We start from the raw sequence: 26,533 nt of genomic DNA on the forward strand, positions 1-26,533 counted from the left end.
TGGCCCGAGCATGGTGAGCAAGGTTTCTTCCCGGTTGGTGGATCTGGCAGTGGGCGCCATCTTGGATGTGCCACAGGGCTCGACCCCCACAGGAGCGGAGGGGTCTGAGTCCGGAGGGGAGCCTCGGATGGAGGCTACCAGAGGAGCTGCCTACCCTGGATTGGAACCAGGAGGCCAGGGTGAGCCTTTCTCCCCTGAGTTTGTGTTGCTTTTACATAAAGCGTTCATGTTAAAAGAGCTCTGCCGCAGATGTCTGACTCTGCGTTGCTAACTGGTTCCCCTCCGGTGGAGACTGGCCCAGGATTGCCGTCAGGTGTTTTTTTCCCTAGACAGTTGGCCAGAAGACAAGCGCAGAAGGGTAAATTCCCCTTCAGAGAGTGGCGCAGCCCCCCTCCCCCCGTGGTCGAGCTGTGGGGATTCTGAGGGGTCTGGCAGGCCTTCATGGTCCGAAGAGGCAGAGGAAGGTGTAGGATTGCCACTGGATCCAGATGATCCCACTGCGGTTAGGATTTTCCACCGCGAGGAGCTGCCAGTGCTTATTTCTGGTGCCTTACAGGCCCTCTCTATTGAAGATCCTGTGATGGGCGAAGCCTCCTCTGGTTATCCGAGGATGGCAAGTACTAAGAAGCCTGCTCGAGCCTTTCCTTTGCATGACTCCATCCAAGAGCTTATTTCGGCTCACTGGGCTGACCCTGAGGGGCCTTTGAAAGTTGCCATGGCAATGGGGCACTTATACCCTCTCAGTGAGGAGCACTTGGCAAGCTTGGCCGTGCGTAAAGTGGATGCCTAGTCACGGCTGTGACGAAAAAGACTACCCTCCCAGTAGAGGGAGGGGTCGCCCTGAAGGACATGCAGGACCGGTGTCTGGAATCAGCAATCAAACGGTCCTTTGAGATTTCAGGCCTAGCATCTGTGTGCAGTTCTTATGCTGCTCGAGCCTACCTCTCTTGGTTGCAACAGGCAGTGGAACAGCCCGGGGTTGGAGCGGAGCCCCTTGCGGAGGTGGCACCGTGGATGGAGTCGGCCTTGTCATTTTTGTCTGATGCCCTCTATGATCTGGTCAGAGCTTCGGCTAAACAGATGGCTGTGGCGGTGGCTGCTCGCCGCCTTCTATGGCTACGGCATTGGGCGGCTGACATGGCCTCAAAGCAAAGGTTGGTGAAGTCGCCCTTCCAGGGCCTTCTCCTATTTGGTGAGGAGTTGGAGAAAATTGTTAAAGGCCTGGGGGAAACTATACCGCAGCGCTTACCTGAGGATAGGCTGCTGCCTTCTTCCAAGGGTCAGGCAGTTCCCTCCTCTTCCAGACCTCACTTCCGTGAAGCTAGAAGGTACCGTCCAGGGCGTTCTGCTGGGTTTACTTCACGTGCCCGCTTTCAGCAGAGGAACTCCTTTCGCTCGGACAAACGTTCCACAGCGGCCAGCTCAAGGCCTTGAGTTCAGGGGCGATCCTCTCAATGATGGTGCGCCGGCCCACTCCTCGATTCCTGCAGTTGGAGGATGTCTTTCCCTCTTTCTCGAGGAATGGGTCAAGATTACCTCAGATCAGTGTGTTTTGAACCTGATCAGAGATGGCTACAGATTAGAATTCAATGCCCCGGTGAGAGATGTGTTTGTGGAGTCCTGATGTGGACGGGCGGAGGTAGAGGAGACCTTGCAAGACTTGTTGCACCTCGGGGCGGTGGTCCCTGTGCCTCCCGGCGAGATTGGCTACGGTCATTACTCCATTTACTTTGTGGTGCCACAAAAAGGAGGGTCTTTTAGGCCCATACTCGACTTAAAGGAAGTCAACAAGTCACTAAGAGTGCGTCATTTTTGCATGGAAACTCTCCGCTCTGTCATTGTGGCGATACAGCCAGGAGAGTTTCTCACGTCTCTGGACCTGAAAGAAGCTTACTTGCACATTCCTATTTGGCCCCCACACCACCGGTTTCTCCGGTTTGTGATGTTGGGAAAACATTTCCAGTTTCGGGCCTTGCCTTTTGGCTTCGCCACAGCTCCCCGAACCTTTTCCAAGGTAATGGTGGTAGTAGCTGCCTTTCTCAGGTGAGAGGGTATCCGGGTTCTCCCGTACCTCGATGACTGGCTCATCAGAGCGGACTCTGCAGAAGAGAGTCGTCATGTAACAGCCAGAGTGGTCTCAGTACTGGTCTGGGTTGATGATGGCCACCTTGGAAGTGGTGCCATGGGTGAGAGCGCACCTGAGACCTCTGCAGTGTTCCCTGCTTCAACGATGGTCTCCAATATCTCAGGATTACCAGCGCAGACTCACATGGCTCCCTGTGGCCCGGCTCAGTATGGAGTGGTGGCTTTCAGACAGCATGCTACGGCGAGGAATGCCGCTAGCGCTTCCCGATTGGTGCCTGGTGGTAACAGATGCCAGCCTGCAGGGCTGGGGGCACATTGCCAGGGAAGGCATGCCCAGGGTCTCTGGACACCCGAGGAGTCGGAGTGGTCCATCAATCGCTTGGAGTTGAAAGCGATATTCCAGGCGCTTCTGGCCTTTCACATGACCCTTGAGGGACTGGCTGTCAGAGTTCTGTCGGACAATACGACAGCAGTGGCCTACATAAATCGACAAGGTGACACTCAGTGCAGGGCACTGGCCGCGCAGGCCATGCAGATTTGCCACTGGGCAGAGCTACATCTGCAGTTTCTGTTAGCAGCTCACATTGCAGGTCAGAGCAACGTGCAAGCCGATTATCTAAGCAGGCATCAAATCGACCCAGTGGAGTGGGAACTCGCAGACGAAGTGTTCCTTCAGATCTGTGCCAAATGGGGGATGCCCGTAGCGAATCTAATGAAGTCAAGCGCAAATGCCAAAGTCCCGTGCTTTAGAGCAGACGGAGAGATCCTCGCTCGGCGGGGTTGGATGCCTTGGCTCAACCCTGGCCTCAGGGCCTCCTTGGCCCTTGATACGGTGAGTACTCCTGTGGATTCAGCTACATCAAGGAGAGGTGGTTCTCATTACCCTGGATTGGCCCAGGCGGCCATGGTATGCGGACCTCTGGCGGATGCTGGTTGAGGCTCCCCTTCCTTTGCCTCTGGTACCGAACCTGTTGTCACAGGGGCCGGTAACCATGGAGGATGCCTGCCGCTTTGGTCTTACGGCATGGCTATTGGAAGGACGCAATTGAGAGACAAGGGCTATTCCAACAAGGTCATCTCCACTCTCCTTCAGGCCCGCAAGCGTTCCATTTCCGTTGCCTATGCTCGGATTTGGCGCCAGTTTGTGGCTTGGTGTGCTGCTAAAGCGGTTACAACCATGCGGGCTTCGGTCTCGCCGATACTTGACTTTTTGCAGGATGGTTTACAAAAAGGCTTGGCCTATAATTCCCTGTGTGTTCAAGTTGCAGCCTTAGCATGTTTTCGGGGGAAGGTGGCTGGCCTCTCCCTGGCTGCTTATCCGGAGGTGGCACGGTTTCTTAGAGGGGTGCTTCGGCTCTGTCCTCCCGTGCAGGCTCCGTGTCTGGCCGGGAACCTGGGGTTAGTTTTAAAGGCCCTTCAGTGTTCGCCCTTCGAGCCGCTTAGGCGAGCTTCGGAGAAGGATGTGACCCTAAAGACGGTCTTTTTGGTGGCCATTACATCGGCGAGACGGGTATCTGAGCTCCAGGTGCTGTCCTGTCGAGACCCATTTCTGCAATTGCACCTTCTAGATGTGTGAAGGGCTCTGTTGCAGTATCTGCGCATGTCAAATGCTTTCAGGACCTGTGATCACCTTTTTATTTTGTTGTCAGGTCCTCGCAGAGGGTCTTCAGCGTCTAAAGCTATTTTTTCAGCATATCTGCTGTCTGGCCGGCCTCCGCCTGAAGCCTTTAAGGCACATTCCACAAGAGCGATTTCCTCTTCTTGGGCTGAAACTGGAGCACTCTCTCTTCAAGAGATATGCAGTGCAGCGACATGGGCTTCTAAGCTCTCATTTGCCCGACATTACAGGCTGGATGTGGCTGCCAGGAGGGATGAGCATTTTGGAGCACAAGTGCTGGTGCGTGGTGTAGCCTGTTCCCACCCTATCTAGGGATTTGCTTTGATACATCCCATTCGTAATGGATTCATCTTCTTGATGACAAGGAAGGGAAAATTAGGTTCTTACCTTGGCAATTTTCTTTCCTTTAGTCATAGCAGATGAATCCATGAGCCCTCCCTGATTGATGCTGTTTTGTTGTCAGTTTTTCCTGTAGATATGTTCCCTCATTGGGAGAAGTTGGAAAACAGACTTCAGGATTTCTATTCTGTTACAGGAGGTTGAGTTCGTCCCTCCTTTGAATTACTGCTCCTGTTCTGGGGCATTCGTTCGCTGTGAGGAAAGTTCATGTTATTCTACTTTGCGGTGTAACACTGCTTTGGAAGCTTCAAATACTGAGGGGCAGATGGAGCTAGCTGGCCAAGAGGCACTATGGTTTTCAGTGCTCGCTATCTCCCCCTGCTGGTAGGTGGACACAACCCATTCGTAATGGATTCATCTGCTGTGATTAAAGGAAGGAAAATTACCAAGGTAAGAACCTAATTTTCCCATGGCTGGGACCTGGCCGCTCGAATGACTGGTGCACTGGCACCAGTTCTACAAGGGGGAGCGCTCCTCTCAATGCCGGTGGGTATTGTAGTATCTCAAGCTCATGGAACCGTGCATTGAGGAGGACTGATGCTTATGCTTCTTGGGCTTCCCCTAATGCATAGAGTCTCGGTCCCCCAGTGTCAAAGAGGATGACGCCAAATCTGAGCATCTCCCCGGTGTTAGGTGCGATGCTGACCAGTCCCGGGTCTGCTAACAGCTCCCAATGTCGAGGAAGGTTGAGACTCACTTGATGCCGGTGCATTCCCAATGTTTTCCGGTGTCGAAGCGGCCATGGAGGGCGATGCCACCAGTGCCGAAGACAATGGTTCGGCCTTCAAAGAGCCAAAAACTCACTTCTGTTGAGCTACTCGCACTCTCTCATGCTCTAGCCTGCATATTAAGACAAAGATAACAAAGAGTGGGGTCATGATCTTACCCAAGGCACAAAATGCTTCAGTTGTGCAAGTCGATGAGTGAAATAACGCGGCAACATTTGGCATGTCACTTGAAGCCACTAGGGATCTTCTTGGACATTCGACATTCTAAAGTTTGTACGGACAATCAGCATATTCTGGGAAATACATCTTGACTGTTTGTTTGATCTCATATGTTTATACCTATCCTACTATATAGATGAAGAGTGACCTGCTCTCCCCTCCCTCTACCCACAGAACTTTAACGTCTCGCTTCCCAGAAGTAGCCACTGGGTCCGGTGCAAGACTGGAGAGGCTGTAGGCAGCAGCAGTGGTTCTCTCTCCTTATACTTGCTCCTGTCAGCCCTCCGATTTTTGCCTTTAGCTCTGCAGCTATGAAGCCATGCTGTTCTTTTCAGATGCTCGAAGCCTTTCTAGCATCCTGCCTCTTCTGACAGAACTTCCTGTTTCCGGGCAGGACGCTGCAGCGGTTTTGGGCGATTGAAAGGAGAAGCATGCCTGCAGCACTAAAGACGAAGTCGGAGGGCTGAGAGGAGCACGTATAAGACGAGAGAGAACGTGGCCTTGGGGGGGGGGGGGGGGAGGAGTGAGGGTTCAGGTGTGAACAGAGAGAGAGAAAGGGGACCACTGGGAGTGGTAGGGATTCAGGAGAGCAGGAAAAATTGCTGGTAGAAGGAGGGCAGAGAGAGAGATGTTTGAGAGGGACAGATGCTGGAAATAGGGGATGAAAAAACCAAGGGAGACTGTGGTCATGGAGTGGAAGGGAGAAATGGTGATCATGGAGGGCAGGGGAGAGCTGGTGCCCATGGAGGGGACGTAAAGGAAAAAGAGGAGAAAACAGGAGGAGACTGTGATCGGGAAGGGGAGAAATGGTGCCCATGGAGGGGAAGGGACCTGGAGAGAAGAGAGCCATGAGGAGATGGTCATTCTCTCTCTCTCTCTCTCTCTCTCTCTCTCTCACACACACACACAAAATATTACCTCCTGTACTTTTACAAGACAAACAGAAGCAGGGAGAAATTTATCTTCTCCTTCCTTGACTCTCTCTCTCTTTCAGACAGACGCGCACACACACACTTTCTCTGTCTCTCTCTCACACACGCACTCTCTCTCTGAACTCACTCTCACACTCTCTCTTTCAGACAGGTGCACACACACACACACTTTCTCTCTCTCACACACACACACACAAAATATTACAACAAAAAAAAATGTTGCCCGTTTTAATGGGCTTAACGGCTTAACAATCGATGGTAACTCATCTTGAAGATTAGCAAAAAATCTTGCCCGTTTTAATGGGCTTAACGGCTTGTAGGATATATTTGACCCCTGAGGCAGGCGCTTGTGCGCAGAAACACGGCCCGTGTTGGGTCATCTTCCGAATTAAAGAATTACATTTCTCTCTATCCTGAAGGCCCAGTCTTTACTTTTTTTGTGTTTCGGTTGTACTTTTTTATGCTGTTACCCTCTCTTTTGTGACTATAAACTGTAAGCCACTTTGAACTGAAATGCCACAATCTACTTGATAAACCTTGTTGACCTACCTCCAAGAAACGCCACAAGATCATCCCGCAAATTTCTCACCCTACACTTCCCCAGCTGTAAAGGATTAAAGTACAAGCAGATGCACGCCACCACCTTCTCCTACATAAGCACGCAATTATGGAATGCATTGCCTGCAGACCTGAGAACAATCGACAAAAAAACTGTCTTCCACAAATCTCTTAAGACTTATCTCTTCAACAAGGCCTACAATGAGAACCGATAGCCATACTAATCCACCCCACCAACCCACTCAGTTAAGAAAACCCACCTCCTATTATTACCCTAACCACTCCCTTCCTCCCTGCTTCCTTCCCTCACTTAATTTCTACACAATACTAAATGTATCTGCTATCCTGTAATGACAATGTTTACAAAACTATGTAAGCCACATTGAACCTGCAAATAGGTGGGATAATGTGGGATACAAATGCAATAAATAAATAACAGTGGGCTACAAGAATGCATAAAAAAATGTCAGTTTTGTTTTCTGGTATGAATAAACAGTCTTAAAAATGGAAAAGAGGAAAAATGAATTAAAAAATAAAGTAATTATTTTCTCTTTCTTTCTTTTTTAGGCTATGTTTCACACTATGTGCTGACTATCTGTATTTACAGAAGATATTAAAAAGAAAACTTTTTTTGCGAAAATTTTGATTCCAGTGGAATCTGCACTTTAGATTTAGTTTTGTGATTTGTAACTTGGAAGCGATGCCTGTACAAGCTCCACAATGGACGGATTTTCTCTCCTGCCCTATCTGTACTCAAACTTTTGATGAGACCATTCGGAAGCCCATCAGTCTGGGTTGTGGCCACACAGTGTGCAAGATGTGCCTGAACAAACTCCACCGCAAGGCTTGCCCTTTTGACCAGACCACTATCAACACTGACATTGAACTCCTTCCTGTAAACTCTGCCTTGCTACAACTAGTAGGTGCTCAGGTAAGATCTGAATATTGTGGTGCTTTCTTAGAACCTGCATATTTCCTTAGCCTTGTTCCGTTTCTCATGTAATTCATGTAAAATACAGACTCCTGCACACTATATAGAAAAGCAGTTTTCTTAAGTTTTGTTCAAGGTCATATTATAAAGGAGACAATTCACCCACTTTAAACTTTTTGGGTTTTTCAAAGATACACTTGTTGACTACGTTTCCTAATGAGGGGTGACTGCAGGGGAACCAAAGGGCCATTAGCACCATAAGGCTTGAAATTTCTCTCTACTATAATTGGGATCAAATGTTGTTTTAGCTACGCCAAAATAGTAACCAGACATTTATCAGCTACAGTTCGAAAACATGTGCTACTGAGTTTGTATGTAACATTATTAATGTGACTTAATTAGTGACTGGGTTCTGTTGCATAAAATTGGGCTTGCAGTGAAGTAATAACGCATATGAACAATGTTAGTGTACATTAGTAACGCTTTATATCCTCTACTTTGGGATCCTCAGAATAGCAGGTTGTATATCCTGAAACAATGTTTAAAGATGTTACTGTAATACTGTTTCTCCGACAACAAGCAGGCTGAAGATTATCACATGTGGGTCATTATCTGCGATGGCCCAGGAAACTGGAACTCTTCAAAAAGAAGAAACTTCGAGAACGCTGTGTCGCGTGGGACAAAGCGCGCACCGCGCATGCGCGAGCAGCTTCCCGCCTGCGACATGAGCGTGCGATGTTAGTTCTTTTTTTTTCCGCGATTGAGGAAAGTTGTGTTTTGCCAGCGTTCCTTTACTCGGCTCAGGAAAACCGCGTTCAGTGTTTTTATCGCTGATTCTCTTTTCAATTTTCTTTTTATCTTGTTCCGATTTGTCAAATATTAAAAAAAAAAGAACTTTTTTCCTTTATTTCTTAGTTTTTTCTTCCCACTTTAAGGTTTCCTTGTTTTTTTTCGACGCGGCCGTCCTTCAGGCCAGGGCTGTGGAGTCGGAGTTGGAGTTGGAGTCGGCAGCAATTTTGGGTACATTGAGTCGGAGTTGGAGTCGGCAAAAATGTACCGACTCCGACTCCTCATACATTTGAATAAAGTACTTCTCTGCTGTGAATAAAGCTTAGTACCTAGTTGTTTTACTAGTGTAAAGTCCAGCTGAACTATTTTGCTGGAGAGCTTCCCTCTGCTTAGTCTCCCTTTGCATTTACTGACCTGCTGTAGAGCACCTCCTCTCTGACCCCACAGTGAACATAAGCTCCAAGAGAAGATCATTCAGCACACACAGATAAGGCAGCAGAGAGACTCCACCCAACTTCCTCTCTCTTTGCAAGAAGAGCTTTATATTTTAGTGGAAGTGGCACACCATTCACAATGGCAAAAAGAATGTCAGGAAACATGACAAAGTCTGCTGTTTATGAACACTTTACAATATCAACAGATGGGAAACATTATGTATGTCAATATATTATAGAAGATGATGATGGTGAAAAAGCATGTGATGCAAAAATTAGCAGTTTCAGTGGTTATGAAAAAAATGCACCTACAAGAGCATCAAATTTAAAAAGACACTTGCTGCGTTTCCATCCTAAAGTGTTAGAAGCTGTGAATGAGAAAGATAGCAATGAAAACATTCCATTTACTTCAGGGTCAATAAAAGATCAGAAATCTACTGGAGGCCAGACACAACTATCAAGATTTTTTACAGCTGACAAAGTTACTATAACAATGACACCAGAAAAATTCAAAAACCACATCATTGAAATGGCAGTAAAGAATAGTATACCACTATCTTTTTTTTTTCACAACCAGCCTTTTTAGGCTTAAATGGAGAAATTGGTAAAAAGCTTGGAGTTTCTCTGGAACGAGAAAGTATAAGGAAACTTATACTTGAAGAGGCCAAATGTAAGAAGGAAGAACTAAGAAAAAGTCTGAAGGGACGTTTTGTCTTTATTAAAATGGATGCATGCACACGTCACAGAGTCAATTATTTTGCAATTAATGTTAGATTTGCTGATGAAAACAAAAAAACAATAACCCGGACATTAGGAGTAAAGGACACTCAGGCACATCATACCAGTGAGTATCTGCAGAAGTTAGTGGAAGGTGTTTTAGAAGATTTTGAAATTAAAAAGGAACACATTCTATGTACTGTAACTGATAATGCTTCAAATATGTTAAGCACAATTGAAAAAATGAAGGAAGTTGATGAAGAAAGCAGCATACAAATATCAGAAGATGACTTCTGCAATTCAAGAAAGCTGTGAAAGTTTGGATGATATTGCTGAAGAAGCATCTAAGCTTATTATCATTCAACATATGCGTTGTGCTGTTCATACTCTGCAACTAGCAATAAGAGATGGATTGAAGGATCGTCATGCGGCTACACTAATTAGCAAGTTGAGGCAAGTAGCTGTTGTAGCCAGGATCCCTAAAACAGATGCTATTCTGAAGAGACGTGCTGGAAAAGGAGCCATTTTGGATCAAGCAACGCGCTGGGGAAGCACTTACTTGATGATAAAGCGTTTGCTTGAACTAAAAGACTTTCTTGAAGAACTGGACAATGTAAATGTTTCATTAAAAGAAAACCAGTGGGCTCAAGTTACAGAATTAGAAAGGCTACTTTCTTACCCTAAAAATAGATGGATCACTGTAGGCTCAGGCAGACTTCGTTATGTGACAAGAAAACATCCGACCTCACAAGTGTTACCCCTACAAAATTCTTTTACTCCATTACAGCACTGTGATGTTCTTGAAAACAGAACGGAAGCCAAAGAAAAAATAATAAAAGTGGAACAAAAAGATATGAAGGCACCCAAAGAGAAAAGAAACCCCCAAATCACTAATGTTGAAACGCATACCAGGAAATGTAGATGGAAAGCGATGACCACAAATGCTCGCAGTCTAAGCAATAAAGTTCATGACCTTCAGGCCCTGATGTTGGAGGCAGACTTGGATGTTGTTGCAATCACAGAGACGTGGCTAAATGGTTCCCATGAATGGGATGCAAACATACCAGGCTATAATCTATTTAGGAAGGTTAGAGAGGGTCGTAAAGGTGGCAGAGTAGCTCTGTATGTGAGGAATGATATCACTGCGACTGAAATGACAGGGACCTGGGGAAAGGAAGAAGCGATATGGATCACCTTAAAAAGAGATGATAGAACCTCTGTCCACGTGGGTGTTGTCTACAGACCTCCGACACAATTGGAGGAATTAGATAAAGACCTGATCGCAGATATTCAAAAGTTGGGAAGTAAGAGAGAGGTGCTGTTGCTGGGAGATTTCAATCTGCTGGATGTAGATTGGAATCGGAAAGAAGTAGAGGGATCGTGGATGCTTTCCAAAGTGTTTTGCTCAGACAAATGGTGATGGAGCCCACGAGGGAGGGAGCGACACTGGATCTGGTGCTCACAAATGGGGATAGCGTGTCAAATATCCGAGTGGGTGCCCACCTGGGCAGCAGTGACCATCAAACGGTTTGGTTTGATATAACAGCTAAAGTGGAGAGCGGCCACTCAAAACTCAAAGTCATGGATTTCAAGCGTGCTGACTTTAGTAAAATGGGGGAATACCTGAGGAAGGAGATGATGGGCTGGGAGGAAGTACGAGAAGTGGAAGGACAGTGGTCCAGGCTGAAAGAAGCTATAAATAGGGCCACGAACCTTTATGTAAGGAAAGTAAATAAAAGCAAGAGAAAAAGGAAACCGATATGGTTCTCCAAGCAAGTGGTTGAGAAAATAAAGGCTAAAGTGTTGGCGTTCCAGAAATACAGAAAAACTCAAGAAAAGGAACAAATGGAGGAATACCGGATGAAAATGAAAGATGCCACGAGAGAGATACGACTGGCAAAAGCGCAAGCGGAAGAACAAATGGCTAGAAATGTAAGGTGGGGTGACAAAAATTTCTTCAGGTATATTAGTGAAAGGAGAATGACTAAAAAGGGAATTGTGAGACTAAAAGATACTGCGAACCGCTATGTGGAAAATGATGAAGAAAAAGCAAATTTGCTAAATAGATACTTTTGTTCTGTTTTCACAGAGGAAAATCCTGGAGAAGGACCGCGATGGACTGGAAATAGTACAATTGAGAATGAAGTGGATAGAGCACCGTTCACGGAAGAAAGTGTGTATCAACAACTTGAAAAGCTAAAGGTGGACAAAGCCATGGGACCGGATGGGATCCACCCCAGGATATTGAGGGCGCTCAGAGAGGTTTTGGCGGGTCCTCTTAAAGATTTGTTTAATATATCCTTGCAGACGGGAAAGGTTCCGAGGGATTGGAGAACGGCAAAGGTGGTCCCTCTTCACAAAAGTGGTGATAGGGAAGAAGCTGGAAACTACAGGCCGGTAAGCCTCACTTCGGTTATTGGAAAAGTAATGGAAGCGATGCTGATGGAAAGGATAGTGAATTTCTTGGAAGCCAATAAGTTGCAAGATCCGAGACAACATGGTTTTACGAACGGGAAATCGTGCCAAACGAATCTCATTGAGTTCTTTGATTGGGTGACAGGAGAATTGAATCAGGGACGAGCTATGGACGTAATCTACTTAGATTTCAGCAAAGCTTTTGACACGGTTCTCCACAGGAGGCTCTTAAATAAACTGGAGGGGCTGAAGATTGGACCTGAAGTGGTGAACTGGGTTAGGAACTGGTTGACGGACAGACGCCAGAGGGTGGTGGTGAATAGAATTCGCTCGGAGGAGGGAAAGGTGAGTAGTGGAGTGCCTCAGGGATCGGTGCTGGGGCCGATTCTGTTCAATATATTTGTGAGTGACATTGCCGAAGGGTTAGAAGGTAAAGTTTGCCTATTGCGGATGATACTAAGATCTGTAACAGAGTGGACACCCGGGAGGGAGTGGAAAACATGAAAGGATCTGAGGAAGCTAGAAGAATGGTCTAAGGTTTGGCAATTAAAATTCAATGCGAAGAAATGCAAAGTGATGCACTTAGGGAATAGAAATCCACGGGAGATGTATGTGTTAGGCGGGGAGAGTCTGATAGGTACGGGCGGAGAGAGGGATCTTGGGGTGATAGTATCTGAGGATTTGAAGGTGACGAAACAGTGTGACAAGGCGGTGGCCGTAGCTAGAAGGTTGTTCGGCTGTATAGAGAGAGGTGTGACCAGCAGAAGAAAGGGGGTGTTGATGCCCCTGTATAAGTCATTGGTGAGGCCCCACCTGGAGTATTGTGTTCAGTTTTGGAGGCCATATCTTGTTAAGGATGTAAAAAGAATTGAAGCGGTGCAAAGAAAAGCTACGAGAATGGTATGGGATTTGCGTTACAAGACGTATGAGGAGAGACTTGCTGAACTAAACATGTATACTCTGGAGGAAAGGAGAAACAGGGGTGATATGATACAGACGTTCAAATATTTGAAAGGTATTAATCCGCAAACGAACCTTTTCTGGAGATGGGAAGATGGTAGAATGAGAGGACATGAAATGAGATTGAAGGGGGGCAGACTCAAGAAAAATGTCAGGAAGTATTTTTTCACGGAGAGAGTAGTGGATGCTTGGAATGCCCTCCCGCGGGAGGTGGTGGAAATGAAAACAGTAACGGAATTCAAACATGCGTGGGATAAGCATAAAGGAATCCTGTGCCGAAGGAATGGATCCTCAGGAGCTTAGTCAAGATTGGGAGGCGGGGCTGGTGGTTGGGAGGCGGGGATAGTGCTGGGCAGACTTATACAGTCTGTGCCAGAGCCGGTGGTGGGAAGCGGGGACTGGTGGTTGGGAGGCGGGGATAGTGCTGGACAGACTTGTGCGGTCTGTGCCAGAGCCGGTGGTTTGGGAGGCAGGGCTGGTGGTTGGGAGGTGAGGATAGTGCTGGGCAGACTTATACAGTCTGTGCCCTGAAGAGCAAAGGTACAAATCAAAGTAGGGTATACACAAAAAGCAACAAATATGAGTTATCTTGTTGGGCAGACTGGATGGACCGTGCAGGTCTTTTTCTGCCGTCATCTACTATGTTACCCTTTTGCTGTTACCAAGAAGCTGCAATATGAAGATTTAACACCAGGTAAATTCTTCTTGGAATGGAAGGGCTTGATATATAACCTTAACAAAAGTGGGGGGGTTAATTGCTGATGGCATTGTATCTTCAATGAGGAAAAGAGAGGAGCTCTTGCTGGATAATCAAATGCTCTTAGCTGCTATTTATGTTGATCCAATGAGCCGAATTTTGTTGAGCAGTGACCAAATTGCTACAGGAAAATAGGCACTCTATGACATAGCAGTTCGCATGAAAGGGTTACTACCTGAAACTCATAAACCACTGGATGAAGCTAAAGCTATAAATACTGGTGGTAATGGTAACTCAGGTTCATCCTCTTCAAATGAAGAAGAGAATTTTCAAGTCTATTTGGACATAATGGAAGCTTCAAAAGCAAAGCGATGTCGGTTAAGCATGGAAAAGCAACCTGTAAATGTCCATATAAAGAAATTCATGCAAGATTTTTTTTAAAGAAGTGGAAAAGTTTGACCGCTCATCAAAACTGACTATAGAAGAAGCCATCATTGTTTATCCAGAGATTGTCAGTGATGCAGCTAGAACCGTAACAGCAATGCCACCCACCCAAGTCAGTGTTGAAAGACTGTTTTCAGCACTGAAAATAATCAAATCAGATTTAAGGGCTTCTATGAAGGAGGATCTGGCAGAAGCAATTCTGTTCTTAGAACAATATATTATTAGGTAATTTTGGATTATGTTTAACAGCTATTCTACAGCTATATATGCCAAGTTTAAATAATATATAAGTTGTTTTAGGTTTTCCAAATGTTTTTGGTTTATGTAGGTTAACTTTGATTTTGTTCTAATTTCCAAAGGATGTTGTTCTAGAATTTCCAAAGGATGTGGTTGTTCCAGATTTTTATACTTGCTAATGCTATGATGACTTTATACTTGATAAAAAAACAATAAACATAACCTTTTTTTTTTATGTGTGTTTTTGTTTAAACTTTAGGATTAATGAATATTTATAGATTCTTTAATAAATAAAATAAAAAGTCACAATGACATAGATTTTAAACCCAAACATTAACATGCAGCCTTGCATGCTGCACTCTTTCAGTCAACATGCAAAAAAAATACATATTAAAAACTGAGGAGTCAGAGTCGGAGATACCATAAATTGTGGAGTCGGAGTCGAAGGATTTTTGTACCGACTCCACAGCCCTGCTTCAGGCTGCTCGGTTGGGCTGTTTTTTTTCCCTTTTTGTGCCCTTTTTTCTTGGCACCATCGAGCCTTTTAATTTTGCGAATGCCGTTTTTCCTCCATGTCATCGAGGACACCCAGCGGCTTCAAACGTTGTACTCGGTGCAGCCGGACCATTTCAGGTACCGACCCCCACGTGTGGTGTCTCCAGTGTCTTGGGCCCGACCATCTGCCTGCTGCGTGTAAGCTCTGCAAATGGATGAAAAAACGGACCCAAGTAGCTCGAGAGGCTCAGCGTGAGAGGCTTTTTTCATATCGGTCCGGTCCTTTGAGGGAAGCATCGACATCGGGAGTTCAGGTAATGGCTGCCGAAAGACTGTATTGAGCTGGAAGCAGCGAGGCATCGAGTGGGTCTCCATCCATCTCGAGGCCCATCGCTATGCAGGTCCCCCGGGATCGACCTTCGTCGGACAGGGCCCCGAGGAGGCGTGAGGATTCCACATCCTCATCGGTACTGAGGGATCTTGATAACGGGCGTTGAGCGAAGGCTAAGAAGCACCGTCATCGATCTCCTTCCATGCATGGTACCGAGAGCTCCGGGGAGCTGAGGGAGTCGGCACCTGAGAAGTGTCAGCGCCGGGAGGATCGCTCACCCTCCATTTAGGAGGTACCGATGTGTCGGTTGGCCGGCAGCCTGGTACTGGCTCTTGAGCCCCCTCAGATTTTGCCATCGACTCCTGCATTGGTCCCACCGCCTTTTCTGATGGCAGCTCTCGAGCGCATCCGGGCCTTTCTTCCAGAGCTCCTGGAAGGGTTGCTTTGTCAGTCTGCCTTGGTGTCGGGGGTGCTTGCGCCTCCTGTACCGACTGCTGAGATGGCATCTGGGCCATCATCTGTGAGGAGGTCCTCGTCCTTGGTGCCGCTTGCAGTACCGGAGCCGGTTGCCACCCAGGTCAACTCCCCCTCGACGTCGGTGGAGGAAGCTTCACCGAGTCCAGACAGGGGTCGACTTCTCGGCATCCCCCACGAGGTTGTCGATCCTCGAAGTCGAGGCAGGCTCGGGTTCGGGCTACTCTTAGGGAGCTACTGTCCGATACCGAAGAGGCTCATAGGGCGAAGAGGAAGACCCCAGGTATTTTTTGGAGGAAGAGTCCAGTGGGCTTCCCTCTGATCCTACTCCACCGATTGAAGTAAGGATGTCTCCACCTGAGAGTCTTACTTTCTCATCCTTTGTACAGGAAATGTCTAAGGACATTCCATTCCCTATTGAGGTTGTGGATGAGCCCAGGGCTGAGATGCTCGAGGTCTTGGATTATCCTTCTCCACCTGCAGAGGTTGCAACGGCCCCCTGCACAATACACTCAGGGAAGTGCTGATGCGGATTGGTCTTGCCCTCTTTCTAATCCAATGGTTCCCATGAAGTCCGAGTCCCAGTACAGAGTCCATGGAGAGCCTGTAATGGTGAAAGCCCAACTTCCTGAGGATTCCATGGTGGTGGACTCTGCTCTCAGAAGATCCAAGAGTACTAGAGACTATGCCTCGGCCCCAGGCAGAGAGTCTAGGACCTTGGATTCTTTTGGGAGCAAGACGTATCAGGCCATAATGCTTGCCGCCAAGATCCAAACATACCAGCTTTACATGAGCATTCACTTACGGAACTCGGTGAGGCAACTGTCCAGTTTAGTTGAAGCACTTTCTGCGGAGCTTGCTGAACCTTTTCACCAGGTGGTCAGGCAGCAGAAGGCGTGTCGCAAATTCCTGGCCATGGGGTCTTAAGACACTTTTGATGTAGCATCCCGAGTAGCTGCTCAAGGTATAGTGATGCGCAGACTCTCATGGCTGCGTGTCTCTGACCTGGATCAGAAGACCCAGCAGCGAATGGCGCATGTTCCTTTGCCAGGGGGATCATCTCTTTGGAGAGAAAGTAGAGGATATGGTTGATCAGATGAAAAAGCATCATGATGCCTTGGATTCTCTCTCCCACCGGACGTCTTCTGCTACTTCCTCCTCATCCAGGAGGTTTTTTGGAGGGAGGAGAAGTGCTCCCTATTCCTATAATAGGCGTAGGTACACTCCTGCCTCTTGGCAGCTGGTTCATGCTCAGCCCCGGCATGCGCGTTCTCGTCAACGCCGTGCGCCTGTCCTGGTGCGGTTGTTGGTGAGCCCTTAGGTTCCCTGAGGCCTGGTAAGACCTCCGAGGACCGCCGCGCACCCCGAATCTTCACCCGCGGCGATCGCCGTTCACCGAGGGTTGAGCCCCCAGCTGCAGGCGGCCAGCAGGACTGCTGGAACCGCGGGGTGACGGTCGGCTTGGCTGGTAGTCAGCAACTCAGTCTCTAAAGGGCTGCTAGCAAGGACGGCTAGCGCAGACAAGGAACACAGTCTCTGGAGGTGGCTAGCAGGGACGGCTAGCTGAAGAGGACACAGTCTCTGGAGGTGGCTAGCAAGGACGGCTAGCTGAAGAGGACACAGTCTCGGAAGGTGGCTAGCAAGGACGGCTAGCTGAAGAGGACACAGTCTCTGGAGGTGGCTAGCAAGGACGGCTAGCTGAGGAGGACACAGTCTCGGAAGGTGGCTAGCAAGGACGGCTAGCTGAAGAGGACACAGTCTCGGAAGGTGGCTAGCAAGGATGGCTAGCTGAAGAGGACAGAGTCTCTGGAGGTGGCTAGCAAGGACGGCTAGCTGAGGAGGACACAGTCTCGGAAGGTGGCTAGCAAGGACGGCTAGCTGAAGAGGACACAGTCTCTGAAGGTGACTAGCCTTCTGATCCACCGTGGGGCTTCTGACAATTGAAACGGAAGCGCTGAGCCCTCCTTGTTCCGGGGTTTAAATCCCCCGCCCGTCCATCCCCTCCCTGGAGAGGAGCCAATTCCTTCAGCCCTGACAGGCAAGGAGGGCCGGGATTGGTGGACCCGCCTCGCAGGCGGAGTTCCTCCTTCCATGCGCCAATCCGGCGCAAGTGGGCGGGACTTGCTTGCTGCTCAGCTCTGGCCGGGGAGACAACGACGCTGGCGCCGCCATCTTGGCCGGCGTCCTCCCTTCCCTGAGGCCGGCGTTCGTTCCCCCGGGTCACCAGCCTCGGGCCGACCCGCGGAAGCGCTGGCCCTGTCGGCGGCTGGTCTCTGCCGCACCGGAGCCCGCGACCCCCGTTGATCATCGCTCCCCGCCGCGGGAGCACCGGTAAGGACCCGAAACTGGACAGTATCCTCCCCGGATGCCCCCTTTCCCCCGGGCCCGGGTTTGGAAGGATACTGGGCGTGGAAGGCTTTGACCAACTCCGGAGCATGGACATTCGCCGCGGGCTCCCAGGAGTTGTCTTCGGGGCCAAAATTCTTCCAAGACAATAAGTAATATAGCCTTCCCCGCCGCTTCTTTGAATCCAGAACATCCTCCACCTCATACTCTGGATCGGGATCTGCCTCAAGATCTTCGGTCTCTTGCCGTTGGGGGTGCCATCGAGATCCTTGAAAACTTTTAAATAGGGAAATATGGAAGGCGTTATGTACTCGCAGGGTACTAGGCAATCGCAACCGATATGTCACAGCTCCAATTCGTGATTGGATTGCAAACGGTCCAATATACCGAGGTCCCAATCTCCGAGAGGGCATCCGAAGTCGGAGATATTTGGTGCTTAACCAGACCTTCTGCCCTGGTTGCAAGTCGGGAGCGGGTCTCCGATGCCGATCTGCGAAGACCTTGTATTTGGTGGCTGCCTTCTGCAGTTGTTCTCGGGCCATTTCCCAGACTCTTTGCAGATCTGCCAGAGTTACATTAACCATGGGGGTCGGAGATCCAGACGGGAAAGGTGCTGGAAGTCGAGGATGTCGTCCATACACCAAGAAGAATGGAGAGTCTCCCGAGGCCGAGTGGACACTGTGGTTATATGCAAACTCGGCCCAGGGAAGTAGGGAGACCCAGTTATCTTGGCGTTTGTTGACAAATGCTCGTAGGAACCCTTTTAACGTTTGGTTCGTCCTCTCGACCATGCCATTGGTTTGGGGATGGTATGCTGATGAGAAATGGGTCTTCACCCCCAATGCTGTACACAAGGCCCTCCAGAAACGCGAGGTGAATTGGGGGCCCCGGTCACTAATAATCCGAAGAGGCAGCCCATGAAGTCGAAAAATGTGTTGAATGAAGAGTTGAGCTAATGTGACCGCCGAAGGAAGTCCCGGCAAGGGAACGAAATGGGCCATTCGGGAAAAACGGTCAATTACCACCCAAATCACCGTATGTCCCCGGGAACTGGGGAGGTCGGTGATAAAATCCATGGAAAGCTCCGTCCAGGGCCCTGTCGGTACGGACAGTGGTTGTAGCTTCCCCATGGGGGTCCCGATCACCGGTTTGGTCCGGGCGCACACAGGACAGGTGGTGACAAATTGAAGAATGTCCCGCCTCATCTGAGGCCATTGATACTGTCTGGTAATGAGACGCAGAGTCTTTTGGTACCCAAAATGTCCCGCCCATCTGGACGAATGCCCCCATTGCATTACCTTCGCTCGTTCAGCGGCCGGCACTAGTTCCTTCGTAGGAGCCACCTCCCCCACGGCCGCGCTGAGGCATGCCGGATCCAACATGGAATAGGTCTCCTTAGTCTCCTCAGGAACCTCAAATGCTCTGGAGAGGGAATCCGCCGGGGTATTTTGAGCAGCCGCTCGAAAAACTAATTGAAAATGAAATCTGGCGAAAAACAATGACCCCCGGGCTTGTCTGGGATTGAGCCGTTGAGCCTCTTGTAGATACAGTAAATTTTTATGGTCAGTGATCACTGTGAATCGATGTTCCGCTCCCTCCAGCAGATGTCTCCATTCCTGCAGGGCTAATTTCAATGCTAAGAGCTCTCTGTCCCCTACTGTATAATTACATTCCGCCGGGGAGAATCTACGAGAGAAGAAAGAGCAAGGCTGACGCCGGCCCTTGGAATTCACTTGCGAGAGGACCGCCCCGGCTCCCAACGCAGACGCATCCACCTCCACAATAAAGGGTTTTTCTGGATCCGGGGCTAACAAAATGGACGCTGAGTTGAATGCCTCCTTTACCTGGCGAAAAGCCACCTGCGCCTCGGGCGGCCAGTCCCGGACCTTCGCGTCTTTTCTAATGGGCGCTGTCAATGGCGCCGTCAGTTGTGAATACTGGGGAATAAACTGGCGATAGTAGTTCGCGAATCCCAAAAAACGTTGCAGTGCTTTCAGTCCCAGCGGTTGTGGCCATTCTCGAATCGCCCGGAGTTTGTCCGGCTCCATCTGTAGCCCCCCGGGTAACAGAATGTGTCCCAAAAAGGGTAACGATCTCTGATGAAAAGCGCACTTGCTGAGCTTAGCAAACAGGCGGTATTGTCGTAACCGCTGCAGCACTGCGCGAACATGGCCCACATGTTCCGCGGGGTTTTGGGAAAACACCAAGATGTCGTCCAGATAAACAATTACCGTGGAGTTCAGCAAATCCTCGAGCACAAAATTAATAAGTCGCTGAAACACCGCAGGGGCATTACATAGGCCAAATGGCATCACCCGATACTCGAAATGTCCCTCGTGGGTGTTAAAAGCCGTCTTCCATTCGTCCCCTCGCCGGATTCGCACTAAATTGTAGGCCCCCCGTAAGTCCAACTTGGTAAACATCTGGGCTCTTTGCAGCCTGTCAAAGAGTTCGGGAATGAGCGGTAGAGGGAAGCGATCCTTTACCGTGATGGCATTTAACCCCCGATAATCGATACAGGGCCTCAAGGAGCCATCCTTCTTAGTAACAAAAAAGAATCCGGCCCCGGCCGGGGACGTAGAGGGCCGGATGAAGCCTCTTCGCAGATTCTCCCGGATGTATTCCTGCATAGCCTTGGACTCCCCTCGGGACAGGTTATACAGTCGGCCCCGCGGTGGCATGGTATCTGCCATCAAGTTAATGGCACAGTCAAACGACCGATGAGGCGGTAGAACTTCCGCCTCCACTGGACAAAACACATCTGCAAAGTCTCTATAGTCCATGGGCAGGGAGCCCAGCTCTATTCGCGCCCCCCCGGGCATACTAGTAAATGCGGGGCAGCTGCCGGTCCGGCCCTTACAACAGTTCTCCCGACAGGAACTACCCCAAGCTTGGATACTTCCCTTGGTCCAGTCAATAACAGGGCTATGACTCCGTAGCCAGGGCAATCCTAGAACCACTGGATGAATGGTCCGGGATAGTACCAGGAATTGAACTTCTTCCCGGTGATCTTCCCCCACCTGCAATTCCAAAAAGGAGGTGATCTCCGTGACCGGCTGCGGTAATGTAGTTCCCTGGATGGAGGTGATTTGCAACGACGGCCGCCGCGGGAGCGTGGGCCAGCTCATCTGTTGTAGCAGTTCGTGCCCGATGAAGTTGCCCCCCGACCCAGAGTCCACCAGGGCCCGGGTCTGGATAGCGGTCTCGTGCCACCGTAGAATTACTGGCAGTGTGATCAAGGAATCCGGTAGGGGAACGGAATGCCCCAAGACCCCTCCCCTCAAGGTGCCTTGGGGGAGACGTTTCCCGCCCGGGAGGGACAGGCTCGAATAAAATGTCCGGTCTCACCACAATAGAGGCACAGTCCGTCCCACAAGCGTTTCTTCCTGTCGGAAGGGGCCAGCCGTTGACGGCCCATCACCATCGGCTCCTCCCCATTCTCCTTGGAGTCCCGGTTCCCACGGCGAGGAGATGGCCCCTTAGTAGTCCGGGACGTACCCCGTGCCCACTTCTGCCGTTCCGCCCGGGCTCTCGCTTGCTCCTGGAACCGGGTATCGACGCGGATACAGAGCGAAATCAGGGCGTCAAGTTGGCCTGGGACTTCCCACCCTGCCAATTCGTCCTTGATTCGTTCTTGTAACCCTTCCGTAAAGATGGCCATTAAGGACTCTGGGTTCCAACGGAGCTCCGTGGCTAAAGTCCGGAAATGAATTGCATAATCGGCCACCGTTCCCTCACCCTGATGAATTCGCAGCAGTTCCGATGCCACGGAAGATGGTCTCCCAGGAAGGTCGAACACCATACGGAATCGGCGCTGAAATTCACTATAGTCATCCAAGATGGGGTCCTGTTGCTCGTTAAGTGGGGCCACCCAGGCCAAGGCCTTCCCTTCACATAGGCCCATGATATATCCCACTTTTACTTTGGTCCGAAGCAAATGTCTCTGGTTGCATCCGGAAGGCCAAGTTGCACTGATTGAGGAACCCCCGGCAACCTCCGGGGGCCCCATTATATCGTGCCTGGCTCAGGGAACCGAGGTCCCGTGCGGAACCCTACCGAACGGGGAGCCGCTGCGGCCCCCTGGACCGCAACGGCCTGGTTCTGTACCTGAAGCGTAGAAAGTTGAGAGCATACGTTCTGGAGCGCCCCCGACAGGGCGTTCAGCTGCTCCTGCTGCTGCTGAAGTACCTTGGCCAGGTCCCGTGGATCGGGCTGCGTAGGCGCTCATGGCTTTCGTTTCCTGTCCTGGTGCGGTTGTTGGTGAGCCCTTAGGTTCCCTGAGGCCGGTAAGACCTCCGAGGACCGCCGCGCACCCCGAATCTTCACCCGTGGCGACCGCCGTTCACCGAGGGTTGAGCCCCCAGCTGCAGGCGGCCAGCAGGACTGCTGGAACCGCGGGGTGACGGTCGGCTTGGCTGGTAGTCAGCAACTCAGTCTCTAAAGGGCTGCTAGCAAGGACGGCTAGCGCAGACAAGGAACACAATCTCTGGAGGTGGCTAGCAGGGACGGCTAGCTGAAGAGGACACAGTCTCTGGAGGTGGCTAGCAAGGACGGCTAGCTGAAGAGGACACAGTCTCTGGAGGTGGCTAGCAAGGACGGCTAGCTGAAGAGGACACAGTCTCGGAAGGTGGCTAGCAAGGACGGCTAGCTGAAGAGGACACAGTCTCTGGAGGTGGCTAGCAGGGATGGCTAGCTGAAGAGGACACAGTCTCTGGAGGTGGCTAGCAAGGACGGCTAGCTGAAGAGGACACAGTCTCTGGAGGTGGCTAGCAAGGACGGCTAGCTGAGGAGGACACAGTCTCGGAAGGTGGCTAGCAAGGACGGCTAGCTGAAGAGGACACAGTCTCGGAAGGTGGCTAGCAAGGACGGCTAGCTGAAGAGGACACAGTCTCTGGAGGTGGCTAGCAAGGACGGCTAGCTGAGGAGGACACAGTCTCGGAAGGTGGCTAGCAAGGACGGCTAGCTGAAGAGGACACAGTCTCTGAAGGTGACTAGCCTTCCGATCCACCGTGGGGCTTCTGACAATTGAAACGGAAGCGCTGAGCCCTCCTTGTTCCGGGGTTTAAATCCCCCGCCCGTCCATCCCCTCCCTGGAGAGGAGCCAATTCCTTCAGCCCTGACAGGCAAGGAGGGCCGGGATTGGTGGACCCGCCTCGCAGGCGGAGTTCCTCCTTCCATGCGCCAATCCGGCGCAAGTGGGCGGGACTTGCTTGCTGCTCAGCTCTGGCCGGGGAGACAACGATGCTGGCGCCGCCATCTTGGCCGGCGTCCTCCCTTCCCTGAGGCCGGCGTTCGTTCCCCCGGGTCGCCAGCCTCGGGCCGACCCGCGGAAGCGCTGGCCCCGTCGGCGGCTGGTCTCTGCCGCACCGGAGCCCGCGACCCCTGTTGATCATCGCTCCCCGCCGCGGGAGCACCGGTAAGGACCCGAAACGGGACAGTGCCTAAGGCCCCTAGGGCTTCCCAGCAAAAGCAAGGGACGGGTTTTTGACTGGCTCCAGTGCAGCATAGCCGCAGTAAAAGTGTTTGTACCGGGCGACTTGCCTGTTGAGGGGGGGGGGGGGGGGGGTTGATATTTTTTCACCAAAGGTGGCCTCTTATAACCTCCGACAATTGGGTTTTTCAAATAGTCCGGTTAGGATACACACTCAATCTGGCATCCAAGCCTCCAAATTGCCCAGTGGGAGCTCAATCCTTCAGCTCCCAGCACAAGCAAGTACTTGCAGAGGAACTCTACACCTTTCTAAAGGCCAATGTGGTCACCGTTCCACCAGGGGAAGAAGGGCTGGGATTCTATTCCAGGTACTTCCTTGTGCAAAAGAAAATAGGGGGGATGCGTCCCATCCTAGACCTAAGGGCCCTGAACAAATTCCTAGTCTGAGAAAAGTTCAGGATGGTTTCCCTGGGCACCCTTCTTCCCATGATTCAGGAAAACGATTGTCTGTGCTCTCTGGACTTAAAGGATGCCTATACTCACATCTCAGTGCTCCCAACTCACAGGAACTCACAGGCTGGGAACTCAGCACTTTCAGTACCGTGTACTGCTCTTTGGCCTAGCATCTGCGCCCAGGGTCTTCACAAAGTGTTTGGCGGTTGTAGCAGCATCACTACGCAGACTGGGAGTGCATGTGTTCCCTTATCTCGACGATTGGCTGGTGAAGAACACTTCGGAAGCAGGGGCTCTACGGTCCATGCAGATGACTATTCAACTGCTGGAGCTACTGGGGTTTGTAATAAATTATCCCAAGTCCCATTTTGTTCCAGTGCAGAAATTGGAGTTCATTGGAGCTCTGTTGGATACACGGATGTCTCGAGCTTATCTTCCACAGACAAGGGCAGACAATCTTCTGGCCCTAGTGTCCTTGGCTCTGACGTCTCAACAGATCACAGCTCGGCAGATGTTGAGACTTTTAGGGCACATGGCCTCCACAGTTCATGTGACTCCCATGGCACGCCTACATATGAGATGAGCTCAATGGACCCTAGCTTCCCAGTGGTGCCAGGCCACAGGGGATCTAGAGGATGTCATCCATCTCTCCACCGACTTTTGCAGTTCCCTTCAGTGGTGGACCATTCGATCCAGTCTGACCTTGGGACATCCATTCCAAATTCCTCAGCCACAAAAAGTGCTGATGACGGATGCATCCCTCCTAGGGTGGGGAGCTCATTAAGATGGTCTTCATACTCAGGGAGCTTGGTCCTTTCAGGAAAAGGATTTCCAGATCAACTTCCTGGAATTACGAGCGATCTGGAACGCTCTCAAGGCTTTGAGATCGACTGTCCAATCAAATTATTCTAATTCAGACAGACAATCAGGTTGCTATGTATTACACCAACAAGCAGGGCGGCACCGGATCTTGCCATCTGTGTCAGGAGGCCGTCCGGATGTGGCTTTAGGCTCACCATCACGGTATGTTTCTTCAGGCCACATACCTGGCAGGTGTAAACAAAAGTTTGGCCAACAGACTGAGCAGGATAATGCAACCTCACGAGTGGTCTCTGAACATGGACCATCTTCCGAGAGTGGGGCACCCCCTCGATGGATCTTTTTGTCACTCAGATCAATCACATAGTCCTTCAGTTCTGTTCCAGATTTCAGGCCCACGACAGACTAGCGTCAGATGCTTTTCTCCTGCAATGGGGGACAGGCCTTCTGTATGCATATCCTCCCATACCTCTAGTAGGGAAAACTCTGCTGAAACTCAGGCAAGACCACAGTACCATGATTCTGATTGCACCTTTCTGGCCCCGTCAAATCTGGTTTCCTCTTCTTCTGAAGTTGTCCTCTGAAGAACCGTGGAGATTAGAGTGTTTTCCGACCCTCATCACTCAGAACAAGGGGCGCTTCTACATCCCAACCTCCAGTCTCTGGCTCTCACTGCCTGGATTTTGAGAAGTTAGAAGTTGCCTTTTTAGGCCTTTTGGAGGGTGTCTCCCGAGTCTTGCTTGCTTCGAGGAAAGATTCCACGAAAAAGTGTTGTTATTTTAAATGGAGGAGGTTTGCCGCCTGGTGTGACAGCAAGGCCCTAGATCCTTTTTCTTGTCCTACACGGACCCTGCTTGAGTACGTTCTACACTTATCAGAGTCTGGTCTTACGAAAAAGTGTTATTCTTTTAAATGGAGGAGGTTTGCCGCCTGGTGTGACAGCAAGGCCCTAGATCCTTTTTCTTGTCCTACACGGACCCTGCTTGAGTACGTTCTACACTTATCAGAGTCTGGTCTTACGAAAAAGTGTTATTCTTTTAAATGGAGGAGGTTTGCCGCCTGGTGTGACAGCAAGGCCCTAGATCCTTTTTCTTGTCCTACACGGACCCTGCTTGAGTACGTTCTACACTTATCAGAGTCTGGTCTTACGAAAAAGTGTTATTCTTTTAAATGGAGGAGGTTTGCCGCCTGGTGTGACAGCAAGGCCCTAGATCCTTTTTCTTGTCCTACACGGACCCTGCTTGAGTACGTTCTACACTTATCAGAGTCTGGTCTTAAGACCAACTCCGTAAGAGTGCTTACCATCAATGTGTAGAAGGTCAGCCTATCTCTGGACAGCCTTTAGTTCGCTTCATGAGAGGTTTGCTTTTGTCAAAGCCCCCTGTCAAACCTCCACCAGTGTCATGGGATCTCAATGTTGTTCTCACCCAGCTGATGAAACCTCCTTTTGAGCCATTGAATTCCTGCCATCTGAAGTGCTTGACCTGGAAAGTCATTTTCTTGGTGGCTATTACTTCAGCTCGTAGAGTCAGTGAGCTCCAAACCTTGGTAGTCCATGCACCTTATACTAAATTTCACCATAACAGAGTAGTCCTCCGCACTCACCCTAAGTTCTTCCCGAAGGTGTTGTCGGAGTTCTATCTGAACCAGTCAGTTGTCTTGCCAACATTTTTTCCCCGTCCACATACCCGCCCTGGTGAAGACAAGTTGCACACCTTGGACTGTAAGAGAGCATTGGCCTTTTTCGTGGCGCGGACAAGCCCCTTCAGACAGTCCGCCCAAATGTTTGTTTCTTTTGATCCCAACAGGAGGGGAGTTGCCATTGGAAAACGCACCATCTCTAATTGGCTAGCAGATTGCATTTCCTTCATTTATGCCCAAGCTGGGCTGACTCTGGAGGGCCATGTCACGGCTCATAATGTTAGAGCCATGGCTGCGTCAGTGACTCATTTAAAGTCAGCCTCCATTGAAGAGATTTGCAAGGCTGCAACGTGGTCATCAGTCCACACATTCACATCTCA

General features: G+C 50.0%; 1 protein-coding gene across 4 annotated transcripts in view; it reads left to right on the forward strand.

Annotated features, from left to right (window-relative positions):
* RC3H1 (ring finger and CCCH-type domains 1) overlaps positions 1–26,533 on the forward strand; it is a 343,910-nt gene that overhangs the window by 54,033 nt on the left and 263,344 nt on the right. For all 4 annotated transcript variants that reach the window (XM_030205363.1, XM_030205364.1, XM_030205367.1 and 1 more), the window contains exon 2: positions 7,107–7,470. In XM_030205363.1, the coding sequence (XP_030061223.1) occupies positions 7,240–7,470 (231 nt within the window). In that variant the 5' untranslated portion in view covers positions 7,107–7,239. The remainder of the gene's footprint in view (positions 1–7,106; positions 7,471–26,533) is intronic.

Source organism: Microcaecilia unicolor, chromosome 6, assembly GCF_901765095.1.
Source record: "Microcaecilia unicolor chromosome 6, aMicUni1.1, whole genome shotgun sequence".
Classification (NCBI taxonomy): domain Eukaryota; kingdom Metazoa; phylum Chordata; class Amphibia; order Gymnophiona; family Siphonopidae; genus Microcaecilia; species Microcaecilia unicolor.